We start from the raw sequence: 20,468 nt of genomic DNA on the forward strand, positions 1-20,468 counted from the left end.
TCCGGAACTAGACAGAGATGCTGTTTGCACAACACTGTGTATGTACTAAATGCCACTGAATTGTTACTTCAGAATGGTTTCTTTCATGTCATGTAAATGTCACCTCAATTTTTAAAATTAAAAATAAATAAATAATAACAGAAAACGGGCCATGGGAAGAACAAAGCCCAACAGCAAAAGACAGGAGTGCCTCCTCAAGCGGGGGCCCTAAAAGGGCCTCGTCCAGGAGGCGACGTTTCTGCAAAGCCTGGAAAGAAGGTTGAACGGAAGGGAAATCGCGGCCAGTTGCAAAGTCCGCAGGTAAGAGACCGAATATCAAAGTGAATTATTTAGAAATTCGTTCAAGTTTCCTTTTTTTTTTTTTTTAAACAATGAAACAGGTGCTTAGGGCAGTGGGTGGTGTGGGGGTCGCCTTAATGAGTTTAGGGGCTTGTGGGGCTCCCTGGATCCGGCCCCCGAGCCCTTGCGGCTCTTGGGGCGGCCTCTGTCCCTTCTTCGCCCCGCCCCGCGCCGGCCCCGCCCGGCCAGGACCTGGAGGCCGGGAGGGGGCGCCCGCTGGGTCCCCGGAGGGAGGAGAATACTTCGTCCCAAGTTTTCGCGGAGTTTCCTCGTCCCCACCGCGATCCGCACACGAATCCCTCTACGGCCCCCCAACTTTCAGACACCCCTTGCCGTCCCGCCCTCTTCGGAACTCCTGGGAGCCCTTGGACGCCCACCCAACTCCCCTGCCCCGTGAAAATCTCTTCTATTCCTCGACTGCCCCCCCTTACCCCGCCCCGCAGACCCCCGCTATGGCCCGGTCGTACGGCGGCCGGGTGCTGGCCGCGATGACCCTGCTGGGCATCCCCGCGGCCGTGCTGGCGGCGCTGGGAGCGCAGCTGCTGTTCCAGCTGCAGGCGGGCCGCGCGGAGCTGCGGGGACTGCGCGCCGACGGGCTCGGCCCCGAGCTGGGTGCCGGCCCCGGGCTGCCGGAGGACGCGGCCGGGGCGCTGCTGCCGCTGGCCGCCGCGCTCGCCGCGCTCGCCCTGGTGCTGGGCCTCACCTGCCTTCTGCTCGCCGCGCTCTGCGGCCACCTGGGCGCCGAGCTGGCGCGGGGGCCCGGCCCCGGCAGGTAGGACAGGCCCCTCCTCCCCGAGGCCCGGCTGGGGGCTGGGCGAGCCCAGGCGAGCCGCTGCCCCTCTCGGGGGCCTCAGGTTGGGGGAGAGCTTCCGCGCTTCCTTTCTTCCATCCCGTCCTCCCTTGCCCCCCTCTCTCCATCCCCCACTCCCTCTATCATCCCTCCCTCCCTACATCCTATGTTAGGTGAAAATTTGCAGCACGTGCACCGACCGCTGCACCGTCCGTTTTACAGAGGTGGAAACTGCGGTCACAGAGGACCCAGGGGCGGCTGGCCCCGTGTTGATAGCGCTTGTCATTGAGGGAACCCTAAGCTTTCCGTGCTTCTCTCGTTCTGCGGACTAGCCCAGGGAAGGCCCGCGGTCCCTGCGCGGCTGGTGTTGCTACCTCCCTTTGTAACTGTGTCTCACACAGGGGAGGCTGATCTCTCTAGGCTGCCGGGTTTGGAAGCGGGTGGACGAGATTTGAACTTGCTTCTGGTAGAGCCAGAGCCTGTGCTCTGGCCCTGGGTGGGGTTCCTTCCTCAGGCACCTGGGCTGAGGAACATGGGTACCGGGGCGGCAGGTGTCGGGGCAGGGAATGCTGGGAGGAACCTTCCCGGTGTTTCCCCTCCAGGATGCTGGGGGAGGGGAGGCAGAATCAGGGTCCAGGATTCCACGGATTAGAACGGATGGGAACTTCCACCACTGGAGTCGATCCCACCTAGAGTGTGCACTATCCATTCCATAGCTCAAGGGGTGTTGAAATGCACTGGTGGGTCAGTCAACAAATATGTGTTGGGTGCCTGCAGAGGGCTGAGCCCCGCACCGGGAGTAGAGGACACAGCAGAAACCAGGCGGACCCAGACATGCCCTCGTGGGGTAGACAATAGAGACAAGACAGTAATGTCAAGTGAGGATGAATGCTGGGAAAGGAAGAAAATGGGGTGATGCTGGGGAAGACAGGGTGGGGGTTGAGAAGGGACCATCAGCGGAGGCTTGAGTGGAGACTTGAAGGAGGAAAGAAGGCAGAAGATCTGGAGGACAGTGGTCCAGGCAGGGGGAACGCCATATGCAAAGGCCCTGGGGCAGGAATGAGCTTGGGGTGTTAGAGGGAGGTCGAGGTGATTGGTGTGGCCGGAGGGAGACATGAGGGAGATAAGGGCAGGGAAATCAGGAACTGGACCATGTAGGGCTCCTTGTGCTGTGGTGAAGATCTTGGGGTTTACTCTGCCTGAAAGTTATGAGAAAGGAGGGGAATGATCTGACTTCAGTTTGGAATAACCCCCTCCAGCCACCGTGGAAAAAAGGGGCCAGGAGGGCAGGTGGTGGGGAGACCAGGGAGGAGGCCACTTCCACTGCACCGGTGGGAGGTGAGTGATAATGGAAGCTCTCAGAGCCTCCGTTTCCTAAGCTTTCAGGAATGGGGAAGGGAGAGTGCACACAACAGAAGCACTTAGCATGGTGCCAGGCTCAAAACCAAGTCCTCAATCAGTCTCAGCTCGTGGGAATCTCTTTTTCTATCATCTCGGATAACAAGTTACCCCTGGTTTCTTCATTTCCCAAATAAGCTTATGGTCTGTAAAATAATGGAAGTCAGGTGTCTAGCAAGTGTCTGTGCATAATAGCTGCTTCATGAGTGTTGGATGTTTGAATGGACTGATGTATATGGGTGGGTCATGGGAGGGGGGGAAGGATGGTGGATGGATGAGTGGTGAATGAGGGATGGATGAATGGACAGATGGATAGTTGGTTGGATTGATGGATGGTGAATGGGAGATGGACAATGGATGGATGGGTGGGTGAAGGATGAGTGGATGGATGGATGGATGGATGCGTGGGTGGTGAATGGCAAATGAATGGATGGATGGATGGTGGCTGTTTAAATAAGTGACTGGATGGATTAATAGGTCCTGGTTAAATGGATGGATGGCTGTATGGTTGAATAATTGATGGGGATGGGTAGATGGTAAATGGTAATGGACATTTACCTGGAAGGATGGATGAGGGGGTAGATGGATGGATGGATGGATGGGTCCTCACATAGATCTCAGGTCCCCCAAAGCTGGGCCACTCTCCCTCCCTCTCCTCCGTGGCCTTCTCCCACCAGCTTCACCCCCTGAACCCGTTTTCTTCCTGCCCCCCCTCCCTCCCAGGTCTGACTGGTTTCTCTATGACTGCCGCCTCCTCAGACACGTGGCCCTTGGCCTTTTCTGCTGTGGGGTCTCTGTCTACTTAGCAGGTGCGTGCCGGGGAATAGAATATGGGGTGTAGAGCCCTGGGCGGGGGTGGCCAGGGGTAATGACCCCATAACTGAAGTCAGCTCTCCAGAGCCAGTCTGCCTGTGTTCGACTCTCGGCTCTGACACTTTCGTGCTCTGGGACCTTGGGCAGATTCCCACTGCGTCCCAGTTTCCTCATCAGTACAGTGGGGATGCATACATCCCTGCCTTCTAGAATTGCTGAGGGGATTCTGGGTTAGTCCCTGTGAAAGCCCATGCGTGGCATCTGACCCCAGTGGGGGTTCCATAAGTCGTATTGTCTTCAGAACATTCTTGATTCTTCAGTTTCCTACATTTGGTTTGAACAAAAGTTTTCATGTCCTTGGTGGTTTTCTGGAGATAGTGTTTCACAGGTTGGTCTTAGTAAAAAGCTGTTTGGTTACAAATATCAGAACCTTCAGCTCAAGAATGGCTTAGGTTTAAAAAAAAAAATGCTTTATAAACCAGAAATGCAGTTGTAAATCCCAAAACATGAAGCAAAACAAAAACTAATAATGTGGGTACTGGAAGGACACAGCGCACAGTCTTCCCTTCCCTGACCTGTAATAACTTTTCTTAGATCAACATTCTCTCACCCACACTTGCCAGTAAAGGAACCAAATCATCAAGTTTCTTTAAAGAGACTCCTGACATTTTATATTTTGTTCTAATCTTGAAAGATGTGTTGATGGTGCCGCAGACTCAGTGCTGAATCATACATAGACCACGGGGACCCTTATAAACAACCCGTTTTCCTGGAAGAAGAAAATATTCCGCTGAATGAAAAAGAAGGGATTTGCTATTACTGTCTTTTTTTATCATTACTATTCCTACAACAGAAAAATAGAAGTTTCGAAGAGATATTTAAATTATTTATTTGTGAGATGTGAGCCTAGGGTTCATTATGGGAATATAAGGGTATATATGGGTATATAAAGTGCAGGGAACTCTGCATAACTTTTGCTGTTTGACTTAAGAAAATGCTCCAGCTGTGAGTTTTTTAAAAAAGAGAGTGGATGAGGTGACTCATGTATCTGTAAAGATCGGGCCTCAGGTGCAGCTGGTTCTAGGTGCTCAACAAGGTAATCAGAAATGCCTCTTGTTTCACCTCTTCACCTGCTATCCTCTGGGAAAGATGCCTGTATCTGTAAGTGCTTTCAACATAATGCCTATAACCTTGAGCCTTTTCCCAGGCTGGCAAAAAAAGTGTTGGAGACTTGTAGAATAAGATATCCTCATTCTAGTATACAAGAAAACTCACAAAGAGAAAAAAAGGTAACTATGTCAGCCTCATTAAGTGTTAAATTAAGAATTTGTTCAGCTCCCATTTAGATTCCTTTTGAGGTTAGGTGACCTCACTCAGCAAGAATTCCCAAGCACATCCAGCCAATCATCCAATCATCCATTCATTGCTAGCCAGAGCCAAAAGAATAATTGAAAAAACCTTTTCAAAAATGTGTAGAGCAAAAAAAAAAAAGTCCTTGGCCTCACTTTAATATGTCAAACATGATGCAGTGTGGCATCTTAAAAGCAAGAGTACAGAGCTGGAGAAAGCATAAAAACAGCCAGCAAAGTGCCAAGAAAGCTTCCATCCCACTCTGGGCTTCTCTTCAACCAATTCTCCCGCTGCTCCAGTAAGAAAATTCCTCCCTACCCATAGCCCAGTCTAAAGTCCCAGGGCTGGCTCTGATTGGCTGGGCTTGGGTCATGTGATAGCTCTGCACCAATCACTACAACCAGGGGAAGCAATGCTCTGATTGGCCAAGCCTAGTACCATACACATCAATGATGCCGGAGAGGTGGGTCCGTGCTCCTACATTAGCGATCAGGGTGAGGGTAGGGACTGGACCCGTGGTTCTCAATGGGAACAGATTCTTCTGATCCAGGGGACATCTGGCAATATCTGGAGACATTTTTGGTTGTCAAGACAGGGAAGGGGGAGAATGCTACTGCATCTAGTGGGTAGAAGCTGCTAAATATCCTACAATGCACAGGACAGTGCTCATCAAAAAGAATGGTGCCAACTGGGAGCTGCACAAGTCAACAGAAAACTAGTACAGATTGGTCCTCAAGGTCAGGTCACCAACCGTCTTGTTCAGACCAGCAAACTGAGGCCAGAGAGGGGCTGTGACTCACTGAAAGTTAATCACGGGACTCAGGAAGTCTGAGATCCGGGTTGTTTTAGTTGTGGTCAAGTATGCATAACATAAAATTTACCGTTTTATGGTAAAATGCATGTGACGATGGTGTGAGAGGATTAGATAGTTAAGCTGTGTGCCTATCATGTATGGGTTTCTGTGACTGCCCTCTGTTTGGGAGAGCTCTCCCAGGGCTTGGGGAGCAAACGTTTGTTGACTGAGTAAATGAGAGCCATTTCTTTCCCCAGCACTGTCCATCTATGCCCTGCTGCTCTTTGAGATCGAGACAGGTGCAGCAGCCGCCTCCATCCTTGGAGTGGGTGCTCTGGTCCTGGTGGCGGCGCTGACCCACACTCTGCTCCGAGCTGCCCGGGCCACCCGCCGCGGTCTCCATGAACTGTCCCCACCGCACTTTGAAGACGACCCTGTCCACCCTGCTAGAGTCTCCAAGGCCAGCCCCGGGGCTCCACCCCAGCAGGGTACCCACCGCCGGACCCCCTACTCATCCTTCCCAGAACCTGGGGGCCCCCTTAGACCCACGTTCGCTGCTACAGCACCTGTAGCCATGGGGGGAGGCCGGGAGACCAGCCTGCCTTTATCCTACATGCACCGGACACTGTCAGTTGGCAGGGGGCACTGGGAAGGGGTGACCCACGAGATGCGCAGCATGCTAGGCCACCGGCCAGGGGGCTCAGGGAAGGACTCCACACTGGTGTGAACCCAGGGATCAGGGATAGAGACCTGGTGTCAGGCAGCAGGAAGAGGACTCTGTAAAGATAGGTCCAGGCTCAGCCACAGTAGCAGTATGACTTGATTTCTCAGCATCCCTGGCTTGTGTCCTCAAGGTGGCTTCATGGCACAAAATGGCTGCCAGGGTTCCAGGCTTCACCTCCTCTCTCAGAGGGAAAGGCTGAGGCCAGGGGGTGCTCAGAACTTTCTGGAAATCTTCCTGGGAGGCCTTGGGACCCTCCTGCTTATACCTCACTGGCGAGAACAGAGTCACATGACCACATCTCCGGGCAGGGGAGGCTGGGAAATGTAGCTGTCCAGATGTTAGAGGCCGGAGGGGAGGGTCGGGCTTAAACAGTGGTTCTCTAAATGTCTCCATCCGTTTTACAGATGAGGAAACCGAGGTCCAGAGAGGGGCAGTGACTCACCAGGAGTCCCATGGCCAGTACTGAGCGTCAGAGTCAGGATTCGAACCAGGGTTCTGTAACCCCCATGCTGCTGACAGTACAAGTCTCAGACTCTGCGACTTCTTCCGGGCTGTGCGCATTTGAAATCCGTGTATGCTGAGCTCAGAGTGGCCCAGGGCCACAGGGGCACCTGGAGGGCTGGACCCAGCCTTCTGGCTGTGGGCCCCTGGCTGAGGGCTTTGCTGCTCTGTGTCTCAGTTTCCTCCTCTATAAAATGGGGACATAAGCGGTTCCCCCCTCCTAGGGCTCCATTCCAGGTGCCTGTGCACAGTTGGTCCTCAGTGCATGTCCATCTGTGCTGTCATCAGTCTGGGCCCCTGGTGGCAGGGGGTTGATGGCCATTTCTGGGGCTCACGAAACTGCCAAGGCTTAGAGTGGATAACTCAGAGCCCCAGGGATCTCCAGAGGCCCTAGCCCCACTCCCATCCCACATGACCCTCAAATAAACTCTCACCCTCGCTATCTCCTTTGTCACTTGAGCTACATCCAAACATGCTGTGTGGTCAAGCCCAGGCCCGGGGTAATGGGTGGGATGACAGGAATGGGGTGGGGAGGCAGAAGTGGGGGGCAAGGGTGTACTTCTTGTAGACCCTAGTCGGGGACCCATGTATATAAATCTTCATGCATATAAATTTCACCGGGGGTGGGGATGCCTGGCCTCCACCCTCACCCCAAATGGACAGATGTCCCCAGAATTCTCCCAGTGCATCCCTTCCTGGGCTACACAGGCACTCTGAGGCCCAGGGAGAGGAGACAGCTCAGCCACAAAGTGCCTTAAAGCCCCCCTAGGACCCTTCCCAGTGGACAAAGAGGTGACAGCGCTCAACTGGGGGAGCTGGTCCCCCAAGCCTGACCCTGGCAGGGACCCTGCTGATCCGATACACGCAGACCTGAGTGGCCAACCAACTCTGACTTCAGCTGCCTCCTCCCAGAGCCGCCGGGAAGCTGCACAGACCTCCTTGCTGGTGGAGTGGAGGGAAGAGATAACACACATGAACGTCCCACGTGGCGCCTGACACGTGGGGCACCCAGTAAGCATGGGTTCTCGGGGAGCATAAGAAATATCAATGAAAAGGATCAAATAAGAATAAATGTCGGGGCACCTGGCTGGCTCAGTCTATAGAACATGCGACTCTTGATCTCGGGGTCGTGAGTTCAAGCCCCATGTTGGGCATAGAACTTACTTTAAAAAACAAATAAATAAATGTCACGTCTTTATCACATGCCTGGTTCTGCAGGCATGTGCCAGGCACTTTCCTGGCCTCAGTTAATCTTCAGGACAACCCCACTTACAGATGGGGAAACTGAGGCCCAGGAAGTGAGGCCACATGGTGGCGATGGCTGGAACCTCGTTACCCCATCACAGAGGGCTCCAGGACAGAGCAGGTTCTTGAGAAACACCGGGAATTGCCGTTTCTGAGAATCCCCTGGAACAGGGCAGGCCCCCAGGACTCTGGGGTGTGGGAGAGGAGAATGAGGAGGAAGGACCACGGCTGTCTGCCAGCGAGCAGCACCTCATCTCCTGGACTGGGCAGGGGAACCAGAAGCTGGACCCCTCAGCCTCATCCCCAGGGCCAGGACTAGGGTGCAGGTGCAAAATTGGAGACCTGAAAGAATTGAAAACAGGTATTCAAACGAATTCTTCTACAAACACATTCATAGCAGCACTAGTCATAACTGCCAAAAGGTGGAAACAACCCAAATGTCCATCAACAGATAAGCGGATAAAAAATGTGATCAATCCATGCAATGGAATGTTACTCAGCCATGAAAAGGGACAAAGCGCTGACCCATGCTACATATGGATGAAGCTCGAAAACATCATGCCGAGTGAAAGAAGTCACACACAAAAGGCCACATACTGTGTGATTCCACGTATATGAAACATCCAGAACAGGCAGATCCACAGAGATGGAGCAGATTAGTGGGTGCCAGGGGCTGGGGGAGTGGGATGGGGAGTGATTGCTCATGAGGACGGGGTTTCCTTTCTGGGTGATAGAAATGTTCTGGAACTAGACAGGAGTAATGCTTGCACAACATTGTCCGTGTACTAAATGCTACTGAATTGTATGCTTTAAGATGGTGAATTCTGTGTTATGTGAATTTCACCTCAATCAAGACAAATTTAAGGAGGCACTTGATCTCAGGCTCCTGCAGGGGCAGGTGGGCCCCTGAACTAAAATGAGCTCCTTAAATGTTGCACCCCTCGAGCTTGCTAGCCTCATTCTTGTGTGACCCCTGATCATCCTCGTGGGACCCAGAATAGGAGCCCTGAAAACTATGCAAGGTTCCAGCTTGGAAGGCCAGCTGGGAGCGCTGCCCATAGCCCAGTCGAAACCTACCCCCCTTGCCATCTCTGCCCTGGAAGGGACACCAAGCATCCTCATATCTCAGCCAGAATCAGGTGAGAGGGGATGAGGCTGGTCCTGGGGCTGGAGCCAAATGCTCAGGTTGCTCTGTGTCCTCCAGGAGCTGGGACAGACCTGGCTCAGGGAACAGTCATGCGACCTGCCACTTTAGTTTCCTTTATAAAATAAGGTGGCCTCCTCCCCTCCACCAAACACAGCGATGAGGACCAAATCAGAAAAGATATTGATGTCTCCATTAATTCCACGGGCCATGCAAAAACCAGCAGCTGTCGGCATCCTGGTGTGATTAGAGAGTGGACAATATCTCTCAAAGATGTTGCCTTGGATTGGGATCATCAGAACCAGACCTTGAGATGATTTGGGGGATGTGGTTTGTTTATGTGGGAGGGTACCTCAGGAAGCCCTACAGCCCTTCGGGGACACCAAGGAGCAGACAGTACTGTGGGCAATTGAGGCTCCATGCTGCTAGGGACCTCTGGGAGACAGCATAAAGCACACACAGCAGAGTGATCCCCACACTGGGGTGTTTATCCTATGACCTCCATCAGGTATTGGCTGAGAGCTGCTTCTAGAGAGATTAACCCCTCACACTTCTGGTCTTCCCTGTGCACCAGCTGGACACACCCCTGTGGCCAAAGGAGGCCCCAGGCAGGGTTGGAGGTATTTGCTGGGAATGACATTCATCATGGAGAGATGAACATGGAGGGGGTGAATGGGAGTGAGGCACAGAGAACATCTGCTCCAGCTGTGTAAGCATTTCTCAACAGCAGGTACGGTGGGGGATACTGAAAGCACTTAACCACACTATTTCCGGTTGAGAAGAACTATGGAGTTTTGGGAGCCCACCATGGGCCAAATACCCTGCCTAACTCACACAAGCATCGCCGTTGTTGTCCCCTTGATACAACCCGTCTCTCTTCTTTAGTTCTATGCATGCAATCTACTGAAAGTGGCAGAGTGGAGCTGGGGTCCTCTGTGCTGGTGACATTTGGAATGGAAGGCCAGATGCCACCTTGAAGGAAATTGCTCAGCACAACAAGGGGCATATTCCCCCCCCCATACACACCCCAGAAAACACTTCATGAACATACTTTAAAACATATTTCACGAAATAAGAATTTTGAAAGGACCTCATGAGCCCTCCATCTCAGGACGGTTCTAGGTACAGTGCAAATTCGACCTTAGGCTCAGAAGAAGACCCGAGATGCAAAACTGAGTTGATTTGGATAAATGGAGCAAGAATCACATAAATACTACCTGAAAATCCAGCACGTTTTCTTTCCCTGACTTCAATATCCTTTGCGTTTGTATCCGTTAGCTCTTGCTGCATAATAAATCATCCCCCAAAGTTAGCCGCTCAAAACAACACCCATTTATTATCTGACAGTTTCTGTGGGTCAGGAATCTGGGCATGGCTCAACTGAGTCCTCCCCTTCAGACTGCAATCCGGGTTCGACGGGGGCGGGATCTCCTTCCAAGCTCACTTCGTCGTTGTTGGCAGGAGTCCATCCATTCCCTACAAGCTGTGGAACTGAGGGTTCCTTTCTGGCTGTTGGTAAGAGGCTGCCCTCAGTTCCGTGACACATGGACCTCTTTATAGGCCAGTGTGCTTTAGCAAAGCCAGCAAGAGAGCCTGCAACCAGACGGAAGTCACTGTCTTTTAGAACCTAATCATGGAAGTGACACCCCATCACCCTTGCTGTATTCAGTTGGTTAGAAGTGAGTCACTAGGTCCAGCCCATACCCAAGGGAGGGGATTACAGAGGCCTGAACACCAGAACACCATGGTCTTTGGGGACCATCTCAGAAGCTACCTCACGTCTCATAAATTCTCTTCAGGCTCTGTTCAAAGACAAGTAAAAAGGGCAGGTGGATAAGCAAGATGAGAAAGGGGTGTTTTCCATACAGCACAAATCAGCTGTTTTCAGTTAGGATCTCTAAGCCGGCAAGAGTGTGCAGAACAGCTAAGGAATTCAAGCTCTGGCAAGACAAATGGCCAAAATTAACACAACTGACAATGCCGAGTGTTGGTGAAGACATGGGGTCACTGGAACTCTCATTCATTGTGGGTGGGAGGGTAAATTGGTACAACAGCCTTGGAAATCTGCTCGACTGCATCTGCGAAAGCCGAACATAGGCCTCGCCTACCACCCACAATCTCCACTCGGGGCATTTACACAACAGGAATGAGTGCGTGTTCCTCCAAAGACATGTACAAGAGTACTCAGGGTGGTTTTGCTCAGTGGCCACGGACGGGAGACATTTAGCAGCGGGGGAACAGGTGAACAGACTGGTATATCCATGCAGTGGACTCAGCAACGAAAAAGAAAGGAATTATTCAGCAATGAAAACGAAGGAATTATTCATACAGGCAACACCCTAGATAAATGTCACAGACATGATATTGAGCAAAATTAGCCAGACTCAGAAGAGAACTCGTTAGGGCATGACACTTCTATCAAGTTCAAGAGCAGGCAGGATGAATGATGAGGTAGCACCCAGTAGCTTTAGGGGGCTTGAAGGGGGGTGGCAAGGGGATGTTTGAATCTAGCCCAGATGGGTGCTCTGATCGAGGGGTGGAGAGAGCAGAAGGGGCCACAGCTGGACTCAGCAACATTTGAACACAGGAAGTGTGGATTTTGAACCAGGATGTGGTTGCATCCCCCAGGCACCTGCTTGGACTTTGCACTCCAGAAACCGTTCGGCTGGGAAGGCCTTTCAGGGATGGGAAGTGTTTCTGCAAGTCAGTAGAGCAGTTGAGGGACGCGTGCATTCTCCCTCAGAGCTGCGCTGGGGTAAGGCCCATTGAGATACCCATTGTAAAGATGGAGAAACTGAGGAATAGAGAGGTTAAGCCACTGCTCAAGGTCACCAGCGAGTGAGCGGTGGAGCTGGGACCTCATCTCGCCCTATGACACCTATCTCAGGTGGGAGCAAGCCAAAGGCAGGAAGGATAAAGCTTTGGCTCCCTCCTGTGTAGCCCAAGATGGCGTAAGCTCAGCCATGGCAGTCAGGATTGATGTGGCCCAAGTCGGGCGTGGGTGGGTGGGCTCCGAGGTGAGCCCGCACTTCCCCAGGCTGTCCTCGGGCCCCGTGGAGCTCAGAGGGTTGGGATTTTGCCGGGTCATTGGCCTAGCAATACCAGCAAGTCCAGTCAGATCCGGGGCCAGGATGGCTCCTCTGGGGGCCCCTGGTCACCCAAAGAATGCCCTGGAAAGCGATCCAGAGCTGGTTTCAGGGTGGCCAAGAGGGTGACCAGGGAGAACAAACAGCCTTTGCTTCCCGGCCAGATCAGATTCCACGGCCGGCGCCAGAGCAGCCTGGGCGGGACCGGCAGGTGGCAGCTGTGCCCAGAGAGGGGAGAGGTGGGGAGATGTCTCAGCACCAAAGGCCTAGTTTTCCCAAGGCAGCTGCGCTATACGGGGGAGGGCGCACATTTTGCGCAGCCTCCCCTGGTCCCCCCTCTCCAGGACAGCTTGCTCTCTCTCCTCTCAGACTCCCAGGACAGGGCCATTCTGCTTTCCTCTGACCCCAGAGCAGGACAGGATCTGCCCCCTCAGACCCCCAGGACGGTGCCATTAGATACAAGTCCCCGGGTGGGCCGTACGCCCCTTCCGGGGGCCCAGTGGGGCACGTTCTGGCCAGTGATCTGTGAGCAGAGCTCCGACGAGGCACTTACAGGCCAGGGTATTTCACTGACAGGGCAAGAGCTTCCTGAGCCTGTCCCCAGTGCTGTGGCAAGATGGTGGCAGCACCTTCGGGCAGGTCTCAGAGACCGTGACCAGCAGAGTCTGTTGCTGCCCAGCCGTGGGCACGTGGTACGAATGAGAAAGAAGCCTTAGTCTTTCTAAGCCACAGAGATCCGGGGACGTTCCTGACTGCAGCAGAACCTGGGCCACCTGACGCTACGGGGACCTAGGGTGGACAGAGCAGAAAAGGAAGAAGCGTGGGCGTGGGAGAAAAACGGCGTGAGTCTGGGGTCGTTAATTTACAAATCGGTCCACCCCATTATGCTTAGATCCTGTATTTGTGAGTCCCACGCGAAGAGTTGCCACCCCCAAACCAATATTTGCAGCACTTTGTGGTCATTCAGGGACATGCACAGAGCAGGGGGAAATGTGAATCACCGAGGCACATGGTTCCTGTTGAGGTGGGATGCAGTGACGCTCCGCCAACTTGCTTTAGCTTGGACTGTGAAGAGGTGGCCTTTTTATGGTCTATCTAGTGGCACGTTTTTCACATTTTTGTGCTTTTTCGTTGGCAATTTTGCTATTTAAAAAGGTCTGCAGGGGCACCTGGGTGGCTCAGTCGGTTAAGTGTCTGCCTTCGGCTAAGGTCATGGTCCCAGGGGCCTGGGATCGAGCCCCGCATCGGGCTCCCTGCTCAGCGGGAAGCCTGCTTCTCCCTCTCCCTCTGCCCCTCTCCCCACTGGTGCTGTCTCTCTCACTTGCTCTCTCTCTCTCTCTCAAGTAAATGAAAAAAAAAAAAAGGTCTCCAAGCATAGTGCTTAGTGTTGCCTCTCCCCGAATGCAAGAAGGCTGGAATGTGCCCCTGGAGAAAATGTGTGTTAGGTGAGCTTTGTTCAGGCATGAGTTATAGCTCAGATGGTCAGGAGTTCAATGTTAACCAATCAGCATTATGTATTAAACAAGGTGTCTTGAAACACACACAAAACAAGGTCATGGATTGATTGCTTGAGAAAAATGTGACCAAAGGCTTGCAGGAAGCTACTTCTGTATTTGCTGCGGAATCCAGTATTCCCTGACTCAGTTTCACTGCAACGTTATAGAACGTAAGGACAGTGAATAATGAGAATTGACTGAATGTATCCATCACAGAGCAGAGCAAAAAGACACATAGAACAGCTTGAAGGTGAAGAGAGCAGGCTCTGGATTCAAATCTCAGCTGTGGGAGCGCCTGGGTGGCTCAGGTGGTTAAGCTTCTTTTGCCTTCGGCTCAGGTCATGATCTCAGGGTCCTGGGATCAAGCCCCACATCCAGCTCCATACTCAGAGGGAAGTGTGCTTGTCCCTCTGCCCCTCCCCCTGCTCATGCTCGCTCTCTCTCTCCCAAATAAATACAATCTTTAAAAAAGGAACATCTCAGGGACGCCTGGGTGGCTCAGTCGGTTAAGCGGCTGCCTTCGGCTCAGGTCATGATCCCAGGGTCCTGGGATCGAGTCCCACATCGGGCTCCCTGCTCGGCGGGGAGCCTGCTTCTCCCTCTGCCTGCCTCTCCCCCTGCTTGTGTTCTGTCTCTCTGACAAATAAATAAATAAAATCTTTAAAAAAAAATAAAATAAAATAAAAAAGGAACATCTCAGCTGTGACCTTAGCTGCCCCTGCCTCAGTTTCCCTATCTGTAAGATGCGCAAAACCAGGGCTTCATAGCGGGGTGTGGGAACACCAAATGAGATACTGTGCATCAGGTGTTGGGGATTTGATCCCCTCCCCACGATCTAAACGTAACTGAAAGTATTATTCCTGCTACGAGCAGTGATGGAGGGGCAGACCGGGTCTTCTCTGTGATCTACAAGCCCACTCAGTCACTCACTGAGCCTGTCTCCCCCTCTGCGGAATATTCTGGGAGGGGCAGCAGTGCTGCCTCCCCTCCCCGATTTTGCTTACTGGGTGGGCATCTGCCCCCGACTTGTGCTGGGTGTGCGTGGCAAAGACCTCGAGCCACAGAGGACCCGCAGCCAGGATCGGGACTCCAGACAGTGGGCACAGGGTGGTGTTTATTGCCAGGAGGACGCCCGCGTGGCCTCCAGGCACCAGAGGGTTTTGACACAAATGACTTGAAGGCACTGGTTTCCGTCCAGCCCCCACCCCTGCCCTGCAGGGCCCCGGGGGCGAGAGACCCCATCACCAAGCAGACCGGTCGGTCCTGCTCCTTCTCCAGGGCTGTGGCTCTGTTGGGTGGCTGAGGCTCTAGAACGCCCTGCGCCGCCAAGGTTCCCAAGATGCTGCAGGGCGGGGTGGCTGCCAGTCCCGGGGTGGTGGGGGTGTCGGGCAGGGGGCTCTTCCCTGGGGCTGACCAAGAGCTACGAGACGCTGGGGGGTAGGCGTGCAGCTGCTGTCTTCTCCACCACGAAGCCGTAGTTATACTGGGGGGCAGTGTTGGGGGCAAGGAGAACACAGAGTGAGTGAGGGGCCACAGCGGTGCGTGAGGAATGGTGAGCGGGTGAAGACCATTAGGGACTTAGCGAGCTCCAGCCCTTGGGAGATGGGGTGTGGCTGGGGGAGACTGGGGTAGCAGGAAGGTGGGGGTCCCCCAGCACCCCATCCTGGGCCCCGCACCCACCTCCTCCTCAATATCTGCCAGCGACTTGATGGTCAGATCGGCAAAGGCAGAGAAGGCCTGGTGGGCAGAGGCAGGTCAGTCTTGGGTGGGGACCCTAACCTGGAACTCCATTCCCTCATCCTCAAGGAGGGCCTCCCCCAATATTTGCCTGAACATCCCTTCATCCTTCCAGCCACAGCCTCCTGCCACCAGCATCTAGTTGTTCCTCCCGATTCCCCATTCTGTGACTAAGACCCTCCAGCTTCTGGCCTCCTCCAACCCAGGAACATGGGCCTCTGTGCTGGGGCACTGGGTACATGGATGACCCTCTGCATCCTGACCCCTAGGAAGGCAACTGGCAGAGGCAGACCCAGGCTCCCCAAGCAGAGACTCACCAGGGGGCCACAGCTCTTGCCCTCGAACCGGGGGTGCAGTGTGAAGGGAACACCATCCATGGCTGAGGAAAGCAGGTAAGGGTAGGGGCTGAGACACAGGGAGCTTGCGGCCTGCCTGCGGTCCACCCCAACCAGAGAGGCCCAGCCCCAAACCCCAGGCTCTCCCCAGTCTTTGCAAATATTGGGGAGGCCCAGGCCTGGTTCCAACCCTGGCCCCACCCCTTCCTGCCTATCCCACCTTGAGCCAGTCTTGCCCCACCCCGGTGCCTCAGTTTCTTGCTTGGCACTCACCTGAGATGCCGTAGAGGTTGGAGGCCTCATAGATGGAGTCACTCCTCCGCAGAGTAGACGCCCGAGAGCCTAACCTGGACAGGGTCCGCTCTGGAAAGCCACCCTTGCTGGTGGAGGCAGGACAGCGCAGGTCAGGCCTAATTCCCCCCACGGCTGCCCCATTCCCAAGCCTGAGCACTCACCTGGGCTGGGCATGTGGGTCCAGGGAGAGGCCCCGCATGTCCTGGCTGAGAGCTCGGGGCTTGGGCACCGGCCTTGGGGCCTTGGCCTTCTTGCACCAAATGGCAAAGCCCCCCATGTCCCTAGAAGGAAAGAGAAGTAGGGAGGGGTCCTGGCCCAAGAGGATGACCCCAGCCCTTTGGGGGATTTGCCTTCTATCTTAGCCCTCGCCCTGAGCAACATCCGAATTAATAGTGCTGGGTCCGATCACAGAACTGTGTGCTTCAGACTCATCAACTCACTCCTCACAAGAACCTTGTAAGACTGATACAATTAGCCCTGTTTTTAACCTGTGGAAATTGAGGCACAGGGAAGTGACAGAAGGCACGCAGGACAGTCCCTGAGGGTCAGCAGGGCAGATATGGGAGCTGGAGGGCAAAGGAGGCCAGAGGCTGGGGGTGGCCCTACCCTACTCGCAGGTATCCCGGCACCGTCTTGGTCTTCCCACTCAGCCGGACATCGAACACGGCCGTGTCTGCAGCCCCCAGGGGCATCAGCTTCACACACATGCGTTTCTTCTTGGACACAGAGGCCTCTGGGAGTGGGGGGGGGGGGGGGCAAGGGAGTGAGAAGAGGGAAGAAGCAGCGAAAGGGGCCCAAAGATGGCTCCAGGATGATGCTCGCCAGGGTGCTGTTTAAGGCAGCTCCCTGGACAGCTTTAGGTCAACGGTTAAATCAAGAATGGTAGAGCCAGAGGAGGGGACTCCATGTAGCCTTTAAGAGCCGCTGGGGCAGGCTTATCTTTGGTGACATGGAGAGGCATTCATGGGGTGACCCTGGGCACCTACAGCAAGGGTGGGCATCTGTGGAATCAGACAGAACTGAATGCCCATCCTGGCCCCGCAAACCTCACTTTTCCTTAGTCCTCTAATCCAGAGATCAGCAAACTCTGGCCCATAGCCAAAGGACGTCCAAAATCTGCTTTTGCAGGGCTTATGAGCTAAGAATGGTTTTCTTGTTTTTAAAGGATTGGCGAGGGAGGAGCGGGGGGCAACGACACTATCTGGCCCGCAAAGCCTAAACTATTTACTATCTGGATCTGCGCAGAAAAAGTTTGCCAACTCCAATATCAATAGATACACCCTGAGAGTCAAATACACATGACAAGTCACAGTGAGAGGCAGGGGGAGCCAGGTGGTTGGAAAGCCGGGCGGTCAGGGCTGGGAGGGCAGCACCAGGGCTACAGGAGCCGGAGGAGAGGGCTGGGGAGAGCTAAGCAGAGACCTGAAGGAAAACCAAGTATGACTAGCCGGAAGAGTCGCGGAAGGGTGCTCCAGGCAGAGGAAACAGTGTGTGCAAAAGCCTGGAAAGGAAAAAGCTTGGAAATGGCCCGTGGTTCGGCTTGGCTACGGTGTAAGATGTAGCAGGAACAGTAATAAAACAGGTCACAACCCTTACTCTAGGTCAGAGGCTGTACCAATGGCACATTTTTACGCGGGGCAGGGCATGTGGCCCCGCCCCAGAACAGGGCTCGACTCCACAGCCAACCCGGTCATCACCCAGTGCATCGAGTGGGCGGTCGAGGCTCGGAAAACAAGCACCTGTTGTCCCTCCACCCGTCCCTGGTCCTACCCACAGGGACCCCAACGCGGCCCCCTACCCCACCCCCAACCTCCGACGCGGGCCTCACTGGAGTCCAGGGGGTCGCAGACCGGGGAAAAGCCCGGTGGGAGGGGGCTCTTGTCAACCAGGACCTGGATATCGGCCACCACATTCTCCTGCGGATTCTGAGGGGGAGGAAGGGGAGGACACAGCGACAGTCACGCTGCAGCGGGGACAGCGCGCCTGGCGTAGGGCCCCGCAAAAGGACGGGGAGTGGGCGGACCCCGGGGATGCCAAAGGAGTGCGCCCCTTACCTCTAGGCTGCCCAAAGAACTGAGGCACAAAAAGTAGCCAGACTTCTGCGCGAAGCTCTTGCCGAAGTTGGCGGGCGCCCCTTCCACCGTGCAGGAGATCTAGGGCGTGGACCGGAGTCAGGACCGGGCTCCTTCCCCGACGCGGCCGCCTCTGCCCCCACTAATCCCCCGGGCCCCCGACGTCGCTCACCGCACTGAATCCCCGCGGCGGAGGCGCCGAGGCCGACGACCAGGCCAGGCCAGTCAGCGGGGCCGTGTCGGTCCCGGGTCCTGGATCCATCCTCCCAGCCAAGAGCCGAAGGCGGGGACGGCTTCGGAACTCCGAGCCGCCGACCCGCGGCTGAATTAGGGTAGGAGTCTGAACTACAAATCCCAGATACCATAGGGAAGGCGCGGGGAGGGGGGGGTCAAAAGAGCCGTCTGCGCGTGCCCGGAAGACAGCTGGCCAATCGTGTGGGAAAGGGAAGCCACGCCCCCGTACGTCGCGCAGGCGCGCCCATGAGCGACGTTTGCGGAAAATTGTGTCGCTAGCTTCTCACCCCCGGCTATTTCCGACATCCCAGCTCTGCGCCAGAAAGTCTGGGCTTGCCCTAAACCAGAACTACGCTCCCCAGAATCCCTTGCGGCATCAGCCTCTCCAGAGACACGCATGGACTTCTAGGGGAGAAATGTGAAAAAGCGCAATTCTAGTTCTAGGAAGTCATCCTAAACTGAAACTTTCATGGGTTATGCAGGGATTAGTTTAAATAACAAAACATACGGGCCGCCATGAGCCATGAAATCTTGTGTAACTTGAGGACTTGTTCATGTTACTGGTGGGAGACTCTGCGTTGTGTGAATGGAGTCTCGGTTCTTGGATTCCCCACGGAAGATTTACCCGAGGATCCGCGCTTGAGTAAAGACAGCCAGAAGGAAGGTGGCAAGCGCAAAGCAGTTCATGAAGAACCGCACACTCTGGAGGTGGGAGAGCGGGCAGGCCCAGAAATGGCAGCTGACCTGAGGCTATAGGGGTGTCGTTTCCTATTATGTTTATGAGCATAGCGACGGTGGTCCGCTACTGAGGTTTCCGGTCATCTAAGGGACTCCTCCTACCGGTTGGGAGGGGGAGTTTTTGGCTCTCCCGCGTCTTGCCGGAAGTGTCGTGGCCATCTTCCCCCGCAGGGGGGCGTGAGCTGGGGGTAGAAACCACGGTGTAAATACACTATAATGAACCTAGGCAGTCACCCTGGGGTACAGATTGGAGAGGCGACCACGGGTTCTGCACCTGGGGTTCTTGGTCGACTAGCCCGCTGCCACAAAGCCACAAAGAGAGCCCCCAGGCTTCTAATGTGTGACCTATTTATCGCCGCCCTTGCCTCCAGCTCAGGTCCAGCTAACTGCCTGCTCCATCATTCCCAGACACAATTAGTTTTTTTCAATGAGATATCAAATACTTAATATGGATGCTTTTACACCCCTCAGGGGAAAATATGGAAAATTAGGGAACAGAGGATTATCTCCTCTTCTATATTTCTCCATTTTCTGCAATATCATGGGTTGGCCCACTTCTAGCTCTTATACGACCCGTGAGCTAAAAATGGTTTTTATATATGTAAATGATTGAAGGGGGAAAAAAATCAAAAGAGTACTTAGTGACATGTGAAAAATATATGACATTCAAATGTCAATGCCCATAAGAAACAAATATCCTGGGATGCCTGGGTGGCTCAGTCGGTTTAGCATCTGCCTTCTGCTTGGGTCATGATCCCAGGGTCCTGGGATCAGTCCCGCATTGGACTCCTTGCTCAGCAGGGAGCCTGCTTCTCTCTCTACCTGCTGCTCCGCCCTGCTTGTGCTCTCTCTCTCTCTCTCTGACAAATAAATAAATAAAATCTGAAAAGAAGAAACAAACGTCCTGGAAAAGATGACCCAATAATGAGAAGGGGTTTCAATTAGCATGGAGGTGGCTTGCTTGGTGGCTGTCTGGCTGCATTGGAGGCAGATACCACAGCAGCAATCTAAGCACATGCGAGATAAAACACAGACTGAGATAATGACTCCCAAAATAAGTAACCATTTTTTCCACCAGGACTCCCATGATCCAAACCATTCATTTATTAAGTCCCTAAGCTGGGGGTGGGATCACTCAGGGCATTCACATGTGTCCTCATGTGCTGTAATAAAGATGATACATTAGCAGACTCATCAGATACGAACACACAACATTCTGCTTGGATAATGGCATAGGTGCCTCCTTGCAAGACAGTCATAATGTCCAAGTCCGTCCTAATTTGGCGGACAGCTTTTCTCATTAGGGACATTTCAGGGTTTAGTAGGACAGGCTTTGTTGGCTATCATTTAAGGCTTTACTGGGTGAACTTAGTAAGGGC

At 54.0% G+C, this 20,468-nt stretch overlaps 2 protein-coding genes across 5 annotated transcripts; one reads left to right on the forward strand and one right to left on the reverse strand.

The window, feature by feature from the left end:
- The first annotated feature begins 791 nt into the window (after window positions 1-791).
- Window positions 792-6,632, forward strand: TMEM221 (transmembrane protein 221). Its single transcript, XM_036118844.2, has 3 exons — window positions 792-1,111; window positions 3,251-3,336; window positions 5,741-6,632. The coding sequence occupies exons 1-3, from the start codon at window positions 792-794 to the stop codon at window positions 6,208-6,210; spliced, it is 876 nt and encodes a 291-aa protein (XP_035974737.1). The 3' UTR covers window positions 6,211-6,632.
- Window positions 6,633-10,406: 3,774 nt separating this feature from the next.
- Window positions 10,407-19,707, reverse strand: MVB12A (multivesicular body subunit 12A). Of its 4 annotated transcripts, XM_036118847.2 has the most exons (9): window positions 18,290-18,481; window positions 18,100-18,198; window positions 17,874-17,970; window positions 16,652-16,778; window positions 16,207-16,326; window positions 16,025-16,131; window positions 15,734-15,795; window positions 15,360-15,416; window positions 14,774-15,162 (listed from the first exon to the last, which is right to left on the reverse strand). In XM_036118847.2, the coding sequence occupies exons 1-9, from the start codon at window positions 18,377-18,379 to the stop codon at window positions 15,100-15,102; spliced, it is 822 nt and encodes a 273-aa protein (XP_035974740.1). In that variant the 5' UTR covers window positions 18,380-18,481; the 3' UTR covers window positions 14,774-15,099. The 4 variants fall into 4 exon arrangements, with proteins under 4 accessions (XP_077909934.1, XP_077909929.1, XP_035974740.1 ...); XM_036118845.2 differs by lacking the exon at window positions 17,874-17,970 and having other exon boundaries at window positions 18,290-18,497; XM_078053808.1 differs by lacking the exons at window positions 14,774-15,162; window positions 15,360-15,416; window positions 15,734-15,795 and adding an exon at window positions 10,407-10,690 and having other exon boundaries at window positions 18,290-18,487.
- Between the last annotated feature and the right edge of the window lie 761 nt (window positions 19,708-20,468).

The sequence above is a fragment of the Halichoerus grypus genome, chromosome 1 (assembly GCF_964656455.1).
Source record: "Halichoerus grypus chromosome 1, mHalGry1.hap1.1, whole genome shotgun sequence".
Taxonomy (NCBI): domain Eukaryota; kingdom Metazoa; phylum Chordata; class Mammalia; order Carnivora; family Phocidae; genus Halichoerus; species Halichoerus grypus.